Genomic DNA, 13219 nt, shown 5'->3' with positions numbered 1-13219 from the left:
GGGGGCCGGTGTCGGGGGTCCGGGTCCGGGGCGGGTTCCAGGGGCCGGTGTCGGGGGTCCGGTTTCAGGGGCCGGGGGTCGGGGTCCGGGTCCGGGGCGGGTTCCAGGGGCCGGGGGCCGGTGTCGGGGGTCCGGTTCCAGGGGCCGGGGGCCGGTGTCGGGGGTCCGGTTCCAGGGGCCGGGGGCCGGTGTCGGGGGTCCGGGTCCGGGGCGGGTTCCAGGGGCCGGGGGCCGGTGTCGGGGGTCCGGGGCGGGTTCCAGGGGCCGGTGTCGGGGGTCCGGGGCGGGTTCCAGGGGCCGGTGTCGGGGGTCCGGGTCCGGGGCGGGTTCCAGGGGCCGGGGGCCGGTGTCGGGGGTCCGGGTCCGGGGCGGGTTCCAGGGGCCGGGCCGCGGGTGACGGGTAATTTGGGCGGTTGTTTTTTTTTCGGAAACGAAGCGCGCAGGCGCAGAGGGCAGTTGGGTGTTAGCGGCGCAGGCGCGGTTTGGAATGGCGCAGGCGCATTGCAGCGGGAGGCGGGGCGGGCGGACTGGGCGGGAGCAGGCGGTGTGAACGCGGCGGCGGCGGCGGCGGCAGGTATAAAAAGCTCGTCAAATAAACACTGAAAACCATTCAAAGTGCAGCGAGTGAGAGAGGCCGGGAGCTGCTCGCACCGGGCCTCGCCTGACGTTGCTGCTGAACCGTGAAGCGGGCGCTTCGTACTCGGGGGAGCCTCTGGGCACGGGGATCAGCCGGAGCCGAGAGAGCCACTGGCAGCGCGAGGGGGTGGGGGTCGTCCACTGGCAGCGCGAGGGGGTGGGGGTCGTCCACTGGCAGCGCGAGGGGGTGGGGGTCGTCCACTGGCAGCGCGAGGGGGTGGGGGTCGTCCACTGGCAGCGCGAGGGGGTGGGGGTCGTCCACTGGCAGCGCGAGGGGGTGGGGGTCGTCCACTGGCAGCGCGAGGGGGTGGGGGTCGTCCACTGGCAGCGCGAGGGGGTGGGGGTCGTCCACTGGCAGCGCGCTCTGCACTGGTCATTTCCCGCTTGGTTTGAGTTTTGACGGTTGGTTCGGACATCAGCCCACGGTCCGAGTGAAGGTAAGTGTTGAATTGAGTGACCGGTCGCGTTGTGCTTGGGGGGAATGTGACCTGTCTGTTAATGAGCCTTCGCTTTATCGCTTTCCCAGTCTGAGTTTGATCGCCTGCGTTAAGTTTAAACTTCACATAGTTAGCGAGGTGGATTTAAAGGTGTATGAAGGAGGCGCTCAGTGTGTTTCTATAAATATATTTAAATATTTGCGCAAGCAACGCACACTTATTTATTTATTAGTGTTCTCTGTGCATTTTAAAAAAGGCAGATTAATGTTTAGGAAACAGCAAAACAGTTCAGAGACTTCAGTTGCATTTAATCCGTTGTAACTTTTCTGGACACCTCCAAGTATTAATGTTTCTCTGGAGAGGCCATTTCTCCATTAGTTGCAGAACGCGACATATCTGTTGCAATAACTTCTTAACTAGATATATTCCTTGTATGTTTTTGGACGGCAGTGTTCGATTTAGCTTGTGAAACATTTTCATTCTTGATTTTTATTCCTAGAATGTCTGAATTTAATCAATACCAGGTGGTCCTGTAGTGTTTAGCCACCTGCCATTAAGGCTCTGTGAGTGCCAACAAATCGAAACTCTACAAGAAACTGTAATATTCTTTAAAGATTTATTGTATTAATACACTAGTGCAGAGACAGTGCAGTAAAATCGATTGCATTGATACATACAAAGACAGTGCAATCAAATCAATTGGAATATGGAGCAATGCAAGTTATTCTATTGCATTGATACATCAACACGTGGATGGTGTAGTAAAATATACTGGATTGGTAGATTAGTACTTCTTTATGGTCAGCTTGGTGTCTGACAAATATGGAAGCCTGTCACCATGCTGAAGTGTGAAACCAAACTGCTGAGAAATTCACACAGGTAGAGTTTCTACATGCCTAGTATAAAGTGCACGCTGTTTCTGGGTAGCATTTACTCCAGTTGATAAAGTCCAAATAGCTTGGGGACAAGCTGGCAAGACTCAAGGGTTAGGGACCCACAATCAGGGATCCACAAATGTGCACACGAGTGCTGCTGGAGTTGAAGCAGCTAAAACCATGCAGTTTACTAGCACAAAACACTGACCGGTAAGCTCCATGCTGCTTGTCCACTCCGACCATCCTACCCATAAGACCATAAGAGGAGCAGGAGTAGGCCATTCGGCCCCTTGAGCCTGCTCCGCCATTTAATGAGATCGTGGCTGATCTGATTTTTACCTCAACTCCACTTTCGTGCCCTTTCCCCATATCCTTTGACTCCCTTGCTGATCAAAAGTTTGTCTAACTCAGCCTTGAATGTATTCAATGACTCAGCCTCCACAGCTTTTTGGGGTGAAGAATTCCAAAGATTCACGACCATCTGGGAGAAGAAATTCCTCCTTATTTCTGTCTTAAACGGGTGACCCCTTATTCTGAGACTATGTGTCTCCTTCCCCCCCCCCCCCCCCCCCAGTTTTAGATTCCCCCATGAGGGGTAATATCCTCTCAGCATCTACCCTATCGAGTCCTCTCAGAATCTTGTATGTTTCAATAAGATCTCTTCTCATTCTTCTAAACTTCAATGAGTATAGACCTTTCAATCTTTCCTCATAAGATAACCCTTCCATAACTGGAATCAACCTAGTGAACCTTCTCTGAACTGCCTCCAATGCAAGTATGTCCTTCCTTAAATAGGGGCACCAGAACTGTACGCAGTACTGCAGGTGTGGTCTCACCAGCACCCTGTACAGTTGTAGCATAACTTCCCTGCTTTTATGCTCCATCCCCCTAGAAATAAAGACTAATATTCCGTTTGCCTTCCAGATTACCTGCTGCACCTGTATGTGGACTTTTTGTGTTTCATGTACGAGGACACCCAGATCCCTCTGTACCGCAGGGCATAGCGGTAGGGCATAGGGCATTGATTTTCAGGGATATTGACACCGTGGGAATAAATCCAGCCTTTAGGGCAGATCTACCCATCTAGACCCATTAATGAGGTGGGTTGACAGGTCAATCGTTAGCAATACTGCAGACCTGCCTAACTTAGCTATCGGGTTACCGAGTCTGCGACAGAGAATCAACTTGGTCCCATTCTTCCATCACTAGGCATATTATGTTGGAGCCATCACAACCCCAGTGAGATCTTGTTTACCTCTCCCCCCAAGGTGAATAGTCACAGGTTCGTCAATGTATCAATACAAACGCAATGCTGTAAAATCTACTCTGTTGATTCATTGGTACAAGGGCATTGCAATGAAATTTGTTGGACTGATATGGCAACACAGGGCAGTGTAGTAAAATCTATAGGATTGATCTCAGTACTGGATAGTGCACTAAAATCTACTGGATTTATGCATCAGTACAAGGGAAGTGCAGTAAAAACCATGGAATTAATGCATTAGTACAGTAACATTTATTGGAATAATACTTCAGTATGCACCAGGAATGGTGCAGTACTATCTGAGTTTATTGTCTCTATCAGAGACAATTGACTGTTGGTGTTATTTTGGGTGTAACATCTGATTAATATAAATCTAAATGATACTTGTAAATGACCAGTGGTGCTCTTGCCATGATCATATTATATGCACTGATGAAGGAAAACTCATTTGCTGTGAGCAGTATCCACTGATTTGAAAAAAAAATCAAATCAATTTATTTCTAGTGCCCGAAATAGGTTGTGTCAATCAAAGGAGATAAAACAATTCAACAAAGTGTTAAGTGATTTTGAAAGCTCTTGATCCAGCCATTAGTTAGTGCCATCTGCGGTACTTGCAAATATTTCTGAGACTAACACAATGATACAATCCTAGTAGTAAACCACTTTAACACAACATAAAATAGCCCTTTTCAGTTGATCTAGTGAGTTGGTGTATGAATACACTGCACCTTGGAGCAGTGGAATGCAACCTTGTGTCCCTAAGATGCTCCACACAGTGACTTTCCATTTCTGTCAGTGAAGTTTAGGTGCAGGCTAGGTGCTTTCTCTCCTACAGTGTGGGTGAAACTATAGTGCTGTCATACAGCCATTGAGCTGCTACTTACAGATTTAATTCTGATTAAATAATTACACTATATGCAAATTTACTGATTGTGTAATATCTGCCATATTCCTTCACCTTGTTAACAAATCATTAAACTTCAAATAATTATCAATGTGAATCTCCCTTATGTTTGCTTCCTTCCAGTATGAATTTAGTTAAATGGAATTCCAAAGGTACTTTTGGTTGGGATGCAGCTGTCTCCATGCACTGTCTGATTGCTGTTGCGTTATTTATTGAAACTGTTGCTGCTCTAGCGTTACACGTGAGTATCGAGCCTATGTTTGGAACTGTTTCCCAGTCTTATACTTTTATCGTTTAAATCATTCTTTTCCTTTTAGTTCTTTGTGTAAATCTTTTGCGCTGAATCGCTTAATGTGACTGTTTGAACAGCTGTTACCTGTGAGAGAACAGTTACTACAGCTGTTTGCTAATCAGTGTTGTTGCCAGCATCTTTGTTGTTTTCCCTCAGCAAGCTTTACCTTAGCCAATCTGTCGTACCAAGAATTTGCTGGTCACTTATTTTTATAAATAAAATTTGATTCCTGTCTAGTGTTTTGTATTAAATTTATCCTTCCCCATGGGAAGTACCTCCCTCAGACAGCATTGCTAGGATTTGGAATCCACTTGTGAAGTATTATGGGGGAGAACTTGTCAACTTAATTTATTACAGTGTAAGTAAAATGGGGATAGAAAAATATATTTTCAGTGTGATGCCTTGTGTAGAACCCTTGTGTGACCTTACACTCTCATAACTTACATGAGGTAAAGTGGTGCACTGTGAATGTGCCAGTTACTTAGCACACATCTGCTTGTGAACAGAATGTTACATCTTACCTGCCAAAATAGTCCAGCTTTCTGCTTGTTTACGTTACTGCAGATTACTATTTCAGGCTTTTACTAATTCTGGTTTTGAATGTTATGCCTTGAATAACATCTCAGCTATGGGACTGAATGTTTTTTGAAACCAAACATTTGTTTAGGGTTTGTCTACAGTTATAAAGAGATAACTATTTAAATGTCTGTTGGAGTTGAAATGTGTTTGCATCCACCCTGGGCATAGTGCCTAAATCAAGCTGTGCCCTGTAGGGCAGGGCATACTGATGTTTCTGTTGGTCCGTGCAGACTACTAGTAAACAACAATTTTAACAAGTTAATTAAAAGCAATCCAGACACAATAGTCTTGACAAGTAACCTTGTTGCCCTGTATGATTGATTTATGTTTTTACAAAATTGTGCATGGTGCAGGAATTACTTTCATAGTTAAATATTAAAGGGGAAGGAAAGTCCAGGGGGAGCATTTTCTATTCAAAATACTTGCCTTGTCTGTAGTTGAAAAAGTACACTCAAAAATGCAGCGTACTAATTATACAATAAGGTTCACTGTGGTCTTATGGAGATATATTTTATGTCTCTTTCCTTTAGCTGCTCCAATAAAGTTAATGATGGAGAGGGGCTGTCTTGCCCTGGAATGGAACAATTCATTTGAATAGTCTGGAATTTCAGACTAGCCTGCAAGCTGATCCCGAGCCGTGTGAGCACGGCAATACACTCTTCTGGCTGGATGCAGCTATTCCAGGACACAGGCGGGCCCTTGGTCACTAACATCACTGTAGAGACACTTGAGTGAAACTACCTCAAAAGATATGTCCCTCTGAGACCACAAAATTAACCTTATTCTAGAACAGGTAAACTAATATGTATGGATACATTTTATCCTGGATCCTGAGGATCCCTCAGTGACTGTATAGCTGAGCAGCTGCAGCCATGGTCCATTTATTGTTCAGCCCAAAACCAGGAACAAACACATTAACATTCTGAGCAGCCTATTGAGCAGGACAATCTGAAAGATCCGCCAGGCAGGAAAGTTGGAGAAGCCCAGCAGGGAGGAGAGCCTGAGCAGTGCACTGGGAAAAGAACCTGCATTTGAAAGTGGTTGTAATTACTTCACAGATCTATTGTGCTCACTTCGAGATAATCTCTGAAGTTTCTGGCTGCTGCTGTGCCCTTTATATTTGTGGTTAGTTTGAGCAACTGGGATATCATTGTAAGTGTGTGAACATTTGTGACAGCCCCCTAAAACTGGAGCCAAATGCTATGGGTAGTTGTAAAATTGAATTGACCCAATTTAAACATTGATGAGGCCCCAAATGTTATAAACAACTTTTGGGACCATGCTGCACTGAGGTTGTAGTGACATTTGCATCTGTCATTTTGTTTTTGTTACACATAGCAATTTGCATTTATATAGTGTCTTTAATGTAGTAAATGTCCCAAAGCTCTTCAGAGGAGAAAGGGATGCTGAGCAGTAGAAGAATTAGGAAGGTATGGTTGAAAAGATAGGTTTTGATGACTCTCAATGGTGGTGACAGGCAGCAAAGTAGAGGGGTTTAGGGATGGAACCCCATAGTTAAAGATAGCTAACTGCTCTGCTACTAGTGGTAGAGTGGAGGCGGGGTGGTATGCACAGGAAGCCAGAGTCAGAAGACCATAAAACAAGCTAGGATGTAGGGCTGGAGGAGGTTGCAGAGGTAGGATGAGGCAAAGCCATGGAGAGGCTTGTATACAAGAATGAGGATTTTAAAATTCAATACACTGGGGGACATGGAGCTTAGGAAAGACTGGGGTGATGGGTGAGTGAGATTTGGTGTGGGACATGATACAGGCAATGGATGGGTTGGGGATTGAAGCTCATCTCAATGAACAGGACACCAAGACTGCATATCATCTGGATCAGCCTGAATGAGCAGCTGGGTAGGGGGATGGAGTTAGGGGGCTATGGTACACAATTTTGGTGGGGAGCCAAATAGGATGGTGTCAGTTTTGCCAATGTTCAGTTGGAGAAAGTTCTGGCTCATCCACAGTTTAATGTTGGGCAAGCAATCTGACAACATGGTGTTTAAGCAGGGAATTATGAGAGTGGTGAACGTAGATCTGGGTGGGAATGATATGTTCAAGATCTTAGGATGGAACTGTTGAGGTGACTGCAGAGGAGAAAGCAGAAGCCTTTGCTAGAAATGTGCTGGCCACGTTGAACCAGGTAGAAGTGTAACTAGTGAGGGTAGTCCCACAGAGGTGGACCATGGAAGAATGGAGGTGAGAGGACGGAGTGGCCAATTGTTTTGAACACTGAGGCGCGGATGAGCAAGACAAGAAAGGGCAATGTGCAATTGTTGGTGGCTTTGACCAGGGCAATCTTAGTGCTGGGTGTGGGGCAGAAGCCAAACTGAAGGGATCGTTTGAGAAGTGAGCACAGAGCTGGCTGACTGGATTTACAATCTTAGAAAGGAAAAGGAGATTAGCTGGAGGTACGTGAAGAGGGAACAGGGTCTGAGCGGGGGCTTTTTGAGGAGGAAGTGATGATGGTAGTTTTGAAGAAGAGGAACGGTTCCTGTGCAAAAGGTGGGGAATGGGAGGTTCCTGCCCTGGATTTTGTTTCTCTGATTTCGTGGCAGTGAGATTCCTCTGCAACAAAAATCAAAAAAGTGGTTTTGATTTTAAAAAATACCATTGCTAAGCAATAAAGCTTTTGGCCACGTGACCAGAGCACCTGCCAAACACATGACCAGAGTTTACTTCTAGATGGAAAGTCTGCTTCTTTCTCAGTTTGTAGTAACAAGAAATCTCATTGACTGACTGTGGGATGGACTCATAGAAGTTAGAAGTTTACAACGTGGAAACAGGCCCTTCGGCCCAACATGTCCATGTCGCCCAGTTTATACCACTAAGCTAGTCCCAATTGCCTGCACTTGGCCCATCGCCCTCTATACCCATCTTACCCATGTAACTGTCCAAATGCTTTTTAAAAGACAAAATTGTACCCGCCTCTACTACTGCCTCTGGCAGCTCGTTCCAGACACTCACCACCCTTTGAGTGAAAAAATTGCCCCTCTGGACCCTTTTGTATCTCCCCTCTCACCTTAAATCTATGCCCCCTCGTTATACACTCCCCTACCTTTGGGAAAAGATTTTGACTATCTACCTTATCTATGCCCCTCATTATTTTATAGACTTCTATAAGATCACCCCTTAACCTCCTACTCTCCAGGGAAAAAAGTCTGTCTATCCAACCTCTCCCTATAAGTCAAACCATCAAGTCCCGGTAGCATCCTAGTAAATCTTTTCTGCACTCTTTCTAGTTTAATAATATCCTTTCTATAATAGGGTGACCAGAACTGTACACAGTATTCCAAGTGTGGCCTAACTAATGTCTTGTACAACTTCAACAAGACATCCCAACTCCTGTATTCAATGTTCTGACCAATGAAACCAAGCATGCCGAATGCCTTCTTCACCACCCTATCCACCTGTGACTCCACTTTCAAGGAGCTATGAACCTGTACTCCTAGATCTCTTTGTTCTATAACTCTCCCCAACGCCATACCATTAACGGAGTAGGTCCTGGCCCGATTTGATCTACCAAAATGCATCACCTCACATTTATCTAAATTAAATTCCATCTGCCATTCATCGGCCCACTGGCCCAATTTATCAAGATCCCGTTGCAATCCTAGATAACCTTCTTCACTGTCCACAATGCCACCAATCTTGGTGTCATCTGCAAACTTACTAACCATGCCTCCTAAATTCTCATCCAAATCATTAATATAAATAACAAATAACAGCGGACCCAGCACCGATCCCTGAGGCACACTGCTGCTCACAGGCCTCCAGTTTGAAAAACAACCCTCTACAACCACCCTCTGTCTTCTGTCGTCAATCCAATTTTGTATCCAATTGGCTACCTCACCTTGGATCCCGTGAGATTTAACCTTATGTAACAACCTACCATGTGGTACCTTGTCAAAGGCTTTGCTAAAGTCCATGTAGACCACGTCTACTGCACAGCCCTCATCTATCTTCTTGGTTACCCCTTCAAAAAACTCAATCAAATTCGTGAGACATGATTTTCCTCTCTCAAAACCATGCTGACTGTTCCTAATCAGTCCCTGCCTCTCCAAACGCCTGTCCCTCAGAATACCCTCTAACAACTTTCCCACTACAGATGTCAGGCTCACCGGTCTGTAGTTCCCAGGCTTTTCCCTGCCACCCTTCTTAAACAAAGGCACAACATTTGCTACCCTCCAATCTTCAGGCACCTCACCTGTAGCTGTCGATGATTCAAATATCTCTGCTCGGGGACCCGCAATTTCCTTCCTAACCTCCCATAACGTCCTGGGATACATTTCATCAGGTCCCGGAGATTTATCTACCTTGATGCGTGTTAAGACTTCCAGCACCTCCCTCTCTGTAATATGTACACTCCTCAAGACATCACTATTTATTTCCCCAAGTTCCCTAACATCCATGCCTTTCTCAACCGTAAATACCGATGTGAAATATTCATTCAGGATCTCACCCATCTCTTGTGGTTCCGCACATAGATGACCTTGTTGATCCTTCAGAGGCCCTACTCTCTCCCTAGTTACTCTTTTGCCCTTTATGTATTTGTAGAAGCTCTTTGGATTCTCCTTTGCCTTATCTGCCAAAGCAATCTCATGTCCCCTTTTTGCTCTCCTGATTTCTCTCTTAACTCTACTCCGGCAATCTCTATACTCTTCAAGGGATCCACTTGATCCCAGCTGCCTGTGCATGTCATATGCCTCCTTTTTGACTAGGGCCTCAATCTCCCGAGTCATCCAAGGTTCCCTACTTCTACCAGCCTTGCCCTTCACTTTATAAGGAATGTGCTTACCCTGAACCCTGGTTAACACACTTTTGAAGGCCTCCCACTTACCAGACGTCCCTTTGCCTGCCAATCAACTTCTGAAAGTTCCTGTCTAATACCATCAAAATTGGCCTTTCCCCAATTTAGAATTTTAACTTTTGGGCCAGACCTATCCTTCTCCATAGCTATCTTAAAATTAATGGAATTATGATCACTGGTCCCAAAGTGATCCCTCACTAACACTTCTGTCACCTGCCCTTCCTTATTTCCCAAGAGGAGGTCAAGTTTTGCCCCCTCTCTAGTCGGGCCATCCACATACTGAATGAGAAATTCCTCCTGAATACACTCAACAAATTTCTCTCCATCCAAGCCCCTAATGCTATGGCTGTCCCAGTCAATGTTGGGACAGTTGAAGTCCCCTACTATTACCACCCTATTTTTCTTGCAGCTGTCTGTAATCTCCTTACATATTTGCTCCTCAATTTGCCGTAGAACACCAAACCAATCAGAAGAAAGTAAATGACCTGCTTTCAGTTGGTTATGTACTAGTGAAACCGATTTCATACGAACATACAAATTAAGAGCAGGAGTAGGCCATTCGGCCCCTCGAGCCTGCTCTTCCATTTGATAAGATCATAGCTGATCCGATTGCGACGTTAACCCTACTTTCCTGTCTAACTACTATAACCTTTGACTCCCTTGTTAATCAGGAATCTATCTAACTCGGACTTAAAAATATTCAGTGACGCTGCCTCCACTGCTCTCTGGAGAAGGGAGTTCCATGGACTCTCAACCCTCTGAGAAAATTTCTCCCCATCACCATCTTAAATGGGAGATCCCTTATTTTTAAACTGTGGCCCCTAGTTCTAGTCTCTCCCACAAGGGGAAACACCCTCTCAGCATCTACCCCTTCCAGTCCCCTCAGGATCTTGTATGTTTCAATAAGATCACCTCTCATTCATCTAAACTCCAGTATATACAGGCCCAACTTGTCTAACCTTTCCTCATAAGATAACCCCCTCATCCCAGGAATCAGTCCAGTGAGCCTTCCCTGAACCACCTTCAAAGTAATTATGTCCTTTCTTAAATAAGGAGACCAACACTGAATACAGTATTCTAGATGTGGTCTCACCAATGCCCTGTACAACTGTAGCAAAACATCTCTACTTTTATATTCCATTCCCCTTGCAATAAATGACAACATTCCATTTGCGTTCCTAATCACTTGCTGTACCTGCATACTAACTTTTTATGATTCATGATCAGGTCAAAGCTCTGCAGTCGTGCCACATTCAGTCGTGAATGGTGGTGTACAATTAATCAACTAACAGGAGGAGGAGGCTCTGCAAACATCCCCATCCTCAATGATGGTGGAGTCCAGCACGTGAGTGCAAAAGACGAGGCTGAAGCGTTTGCAACCGTCTTCAGCCAGAAGTGCCGAGTCGATGATCCATCTCGGCCTCCTCCCGATATCCCCACCATCACAGAAGCCAGTCTTCAGCCAATTCGATACACTCCACGTGATATCAAGAAACTGCTGAGTGCACTGGATACAGTAAAGGCTATGGGCCCCGACAACATCCCTGTTGTAATGCAGAACTTGTGCTCCAGAACTAGCTGCGCCTCCAACCAAGCTGTTCCAGTACAGCTACAACACTGGCATCTACCCGACAATGTGGAAAATTGCCCAGGTATGTCCTGTCCACAAAAAGCAGGACAAATCCAATCTGGCCAATTACTGCCCCATCAGTCTACTCTCAATCATCAGCAAAGTGATGGAAGGTGTCATCGACAGTGCTATCAAGCGGCACTTACTCACCAATAACCTGCTCACCGATGCTCAGTTTGGGTTCCACCAGGACCACTTGGCTCCAGACCTCATTACAGTCTTGGTCAAAAAATGGACAAAAGAGCTGAATTCCAGAGGTGAGGTGAGAGTGACTGCCCTTGACATCAAGGCAGCATTTGACCGAGTGTGGCACCAAGGAGCCCTCGTAAAATTGAAGTCTATGGGAATCAGGGGAAAAATTCTCCAGTGGCTGGAGTCATAAGTAGCACAAAGGAAGATGGTAGTGGTTGTTGGAGGTCAATCATCTCAGCCCCAGGACGTTGCTGCAGGAGTTCCTCAGGGCAGTATCCTAGGCCCAACCATCTTCAGCTGCTTTATCATTGACCTTCCCTCCATCATAAGGTCAGAAATGGGGATGTTCGCTGATGATTGCACAGTGTTCAGTTCCATTTGCAACCCCTCAGATAATGAAGCAGTTTGAGCCCACATGCAGCAAGACTTGGACAACATCCAGGCTTGGGCTGATAAGTGGCAAGTAACATTTGCGCCCGAAAAGTGCCAGGCAATGACCATCTCAAACAAGAGAGAGTCTAACCACCTCCCCTTGACATTCAACGGCATTACCATCACCGAATTCCCCCACCATCAACATCCTGGGGGTAGTATTGACCAGAAACTTAACTGGACCAGCCATATAAATACTGTGGCTACAAGAGCAGGCCAGAGGCTGGGTATTCTGTGGTGAGTGACTCACCTCCTGACTCCCCAAAGCCTTTCCACCATCTACAAGACACAAGTCAGGAGTGTGATGGAATACTCTCCACTTGCCTGGATGAGTGCAGCTCCAACAACACTCGAAGCTCGACACCATCCAGGACCAAGCAGCCCGCTTGATTGGCACCCCATCCACCACCCTAAACATTCACTCCCTTCACCACCGGCGCACAGTGGCTGCAGTGTGTACCATCCACAGGATGCACTGCAGCAACTCGCCAAGGCTTCTTTGACAGCACCTCCCAAACCCGCGACCTCTACCACCTAGAAGGACAAGAGCAGCAGGTTCATGGGAACAACACCACCTGCACGTTCCCCTCCAAGTCACACACCATCCCGACTTGGAAATATATCGCCGTTCCTTCATTGTCGCTGGGTCAAAATCCTGGCACTCCCTTCCTAACAGCACTGTGGGAGAACCTTCACACTGACTGCAGCGGTTCAAGAAGGCGGCTCGTCACCACCTTGAGGGCAATTAGGGATGAGTAATAAATGCTGGCCTCGCCAGCGACACCCACATCCCATGAACGAATTTTTAAAAAGAAAATTATTTCTGGCCTGTTATTTGTATCCTCTACAGTGAAGACGGACGCAAAATATCTGTTCAATTCATCTGCCATTTCCTTGTTCTCCTTTAATTATTTCCCAGACTTACTCTAGAGGACCAACACTCACTTTACTTTTTTTTTCCTTTTTAAATACCTGTAGAAACTCTTACTATCTGTTTTTGTATTTCTAGCTATCTTTCTCTGGTACTGTAATTTCTCCCTCCTTATTATCCTTTGGTCAGAATATAAAAAACAGCAATCTTCTGACCTGTCACTAATCTTCGTAGAATTGTATGCTTTTTTTTCTTTCGATTTGATACTATCTAACTTCGTTAGTTACCCACGGAT

The 13219-nt window shown here is 46.0% G+C and overlaps 1 protein-coding gene across 1 annotated transcript in view; it reads left to right on the top strand.

The window, feature by feature from the left end:
- The first annotated feature begins 973 nt into the window (after positions 1-973).
- The window catches only part of LOC137300749 (ADAMTS-like protein 2), a 115782-nt gene continuing 103536 nt past the window's right edge, over positions 974-13219 (top strand). Inside the window, 2 exon segments of the mRNA XM_067970022.1 lie at positions 974-1073; positions 4240-4357. Of these exon segments, the coding sequence (XP_067826123.1) occupies positions 4241-4357 (117 nt within the window). The 5' untranslated portion in view covers positions 974-1073; position 4240.

This window comes from Heptranchias perlo, chromosome 31 (genome assembly GCF_035084215.1).
Source record: "Heptranchias perlo isolate sHepPer1 chromosome 31, sHepPer1.hap1, whole genome shotgun sequence".
NCBI classification, from domain to species: domain Eukaryota; kingdom Metazoa; phylum Chordata; class Chondrichthyes; order Hexanchiformes; family Hexanchidae; genus Heptranchias; species Heptranchias perlo.
The sequence above is the reverse complement of the archived record's forward strand: the minus strand, read 5'-3'. Positions and strand labels throughout refer to the sequence as shown.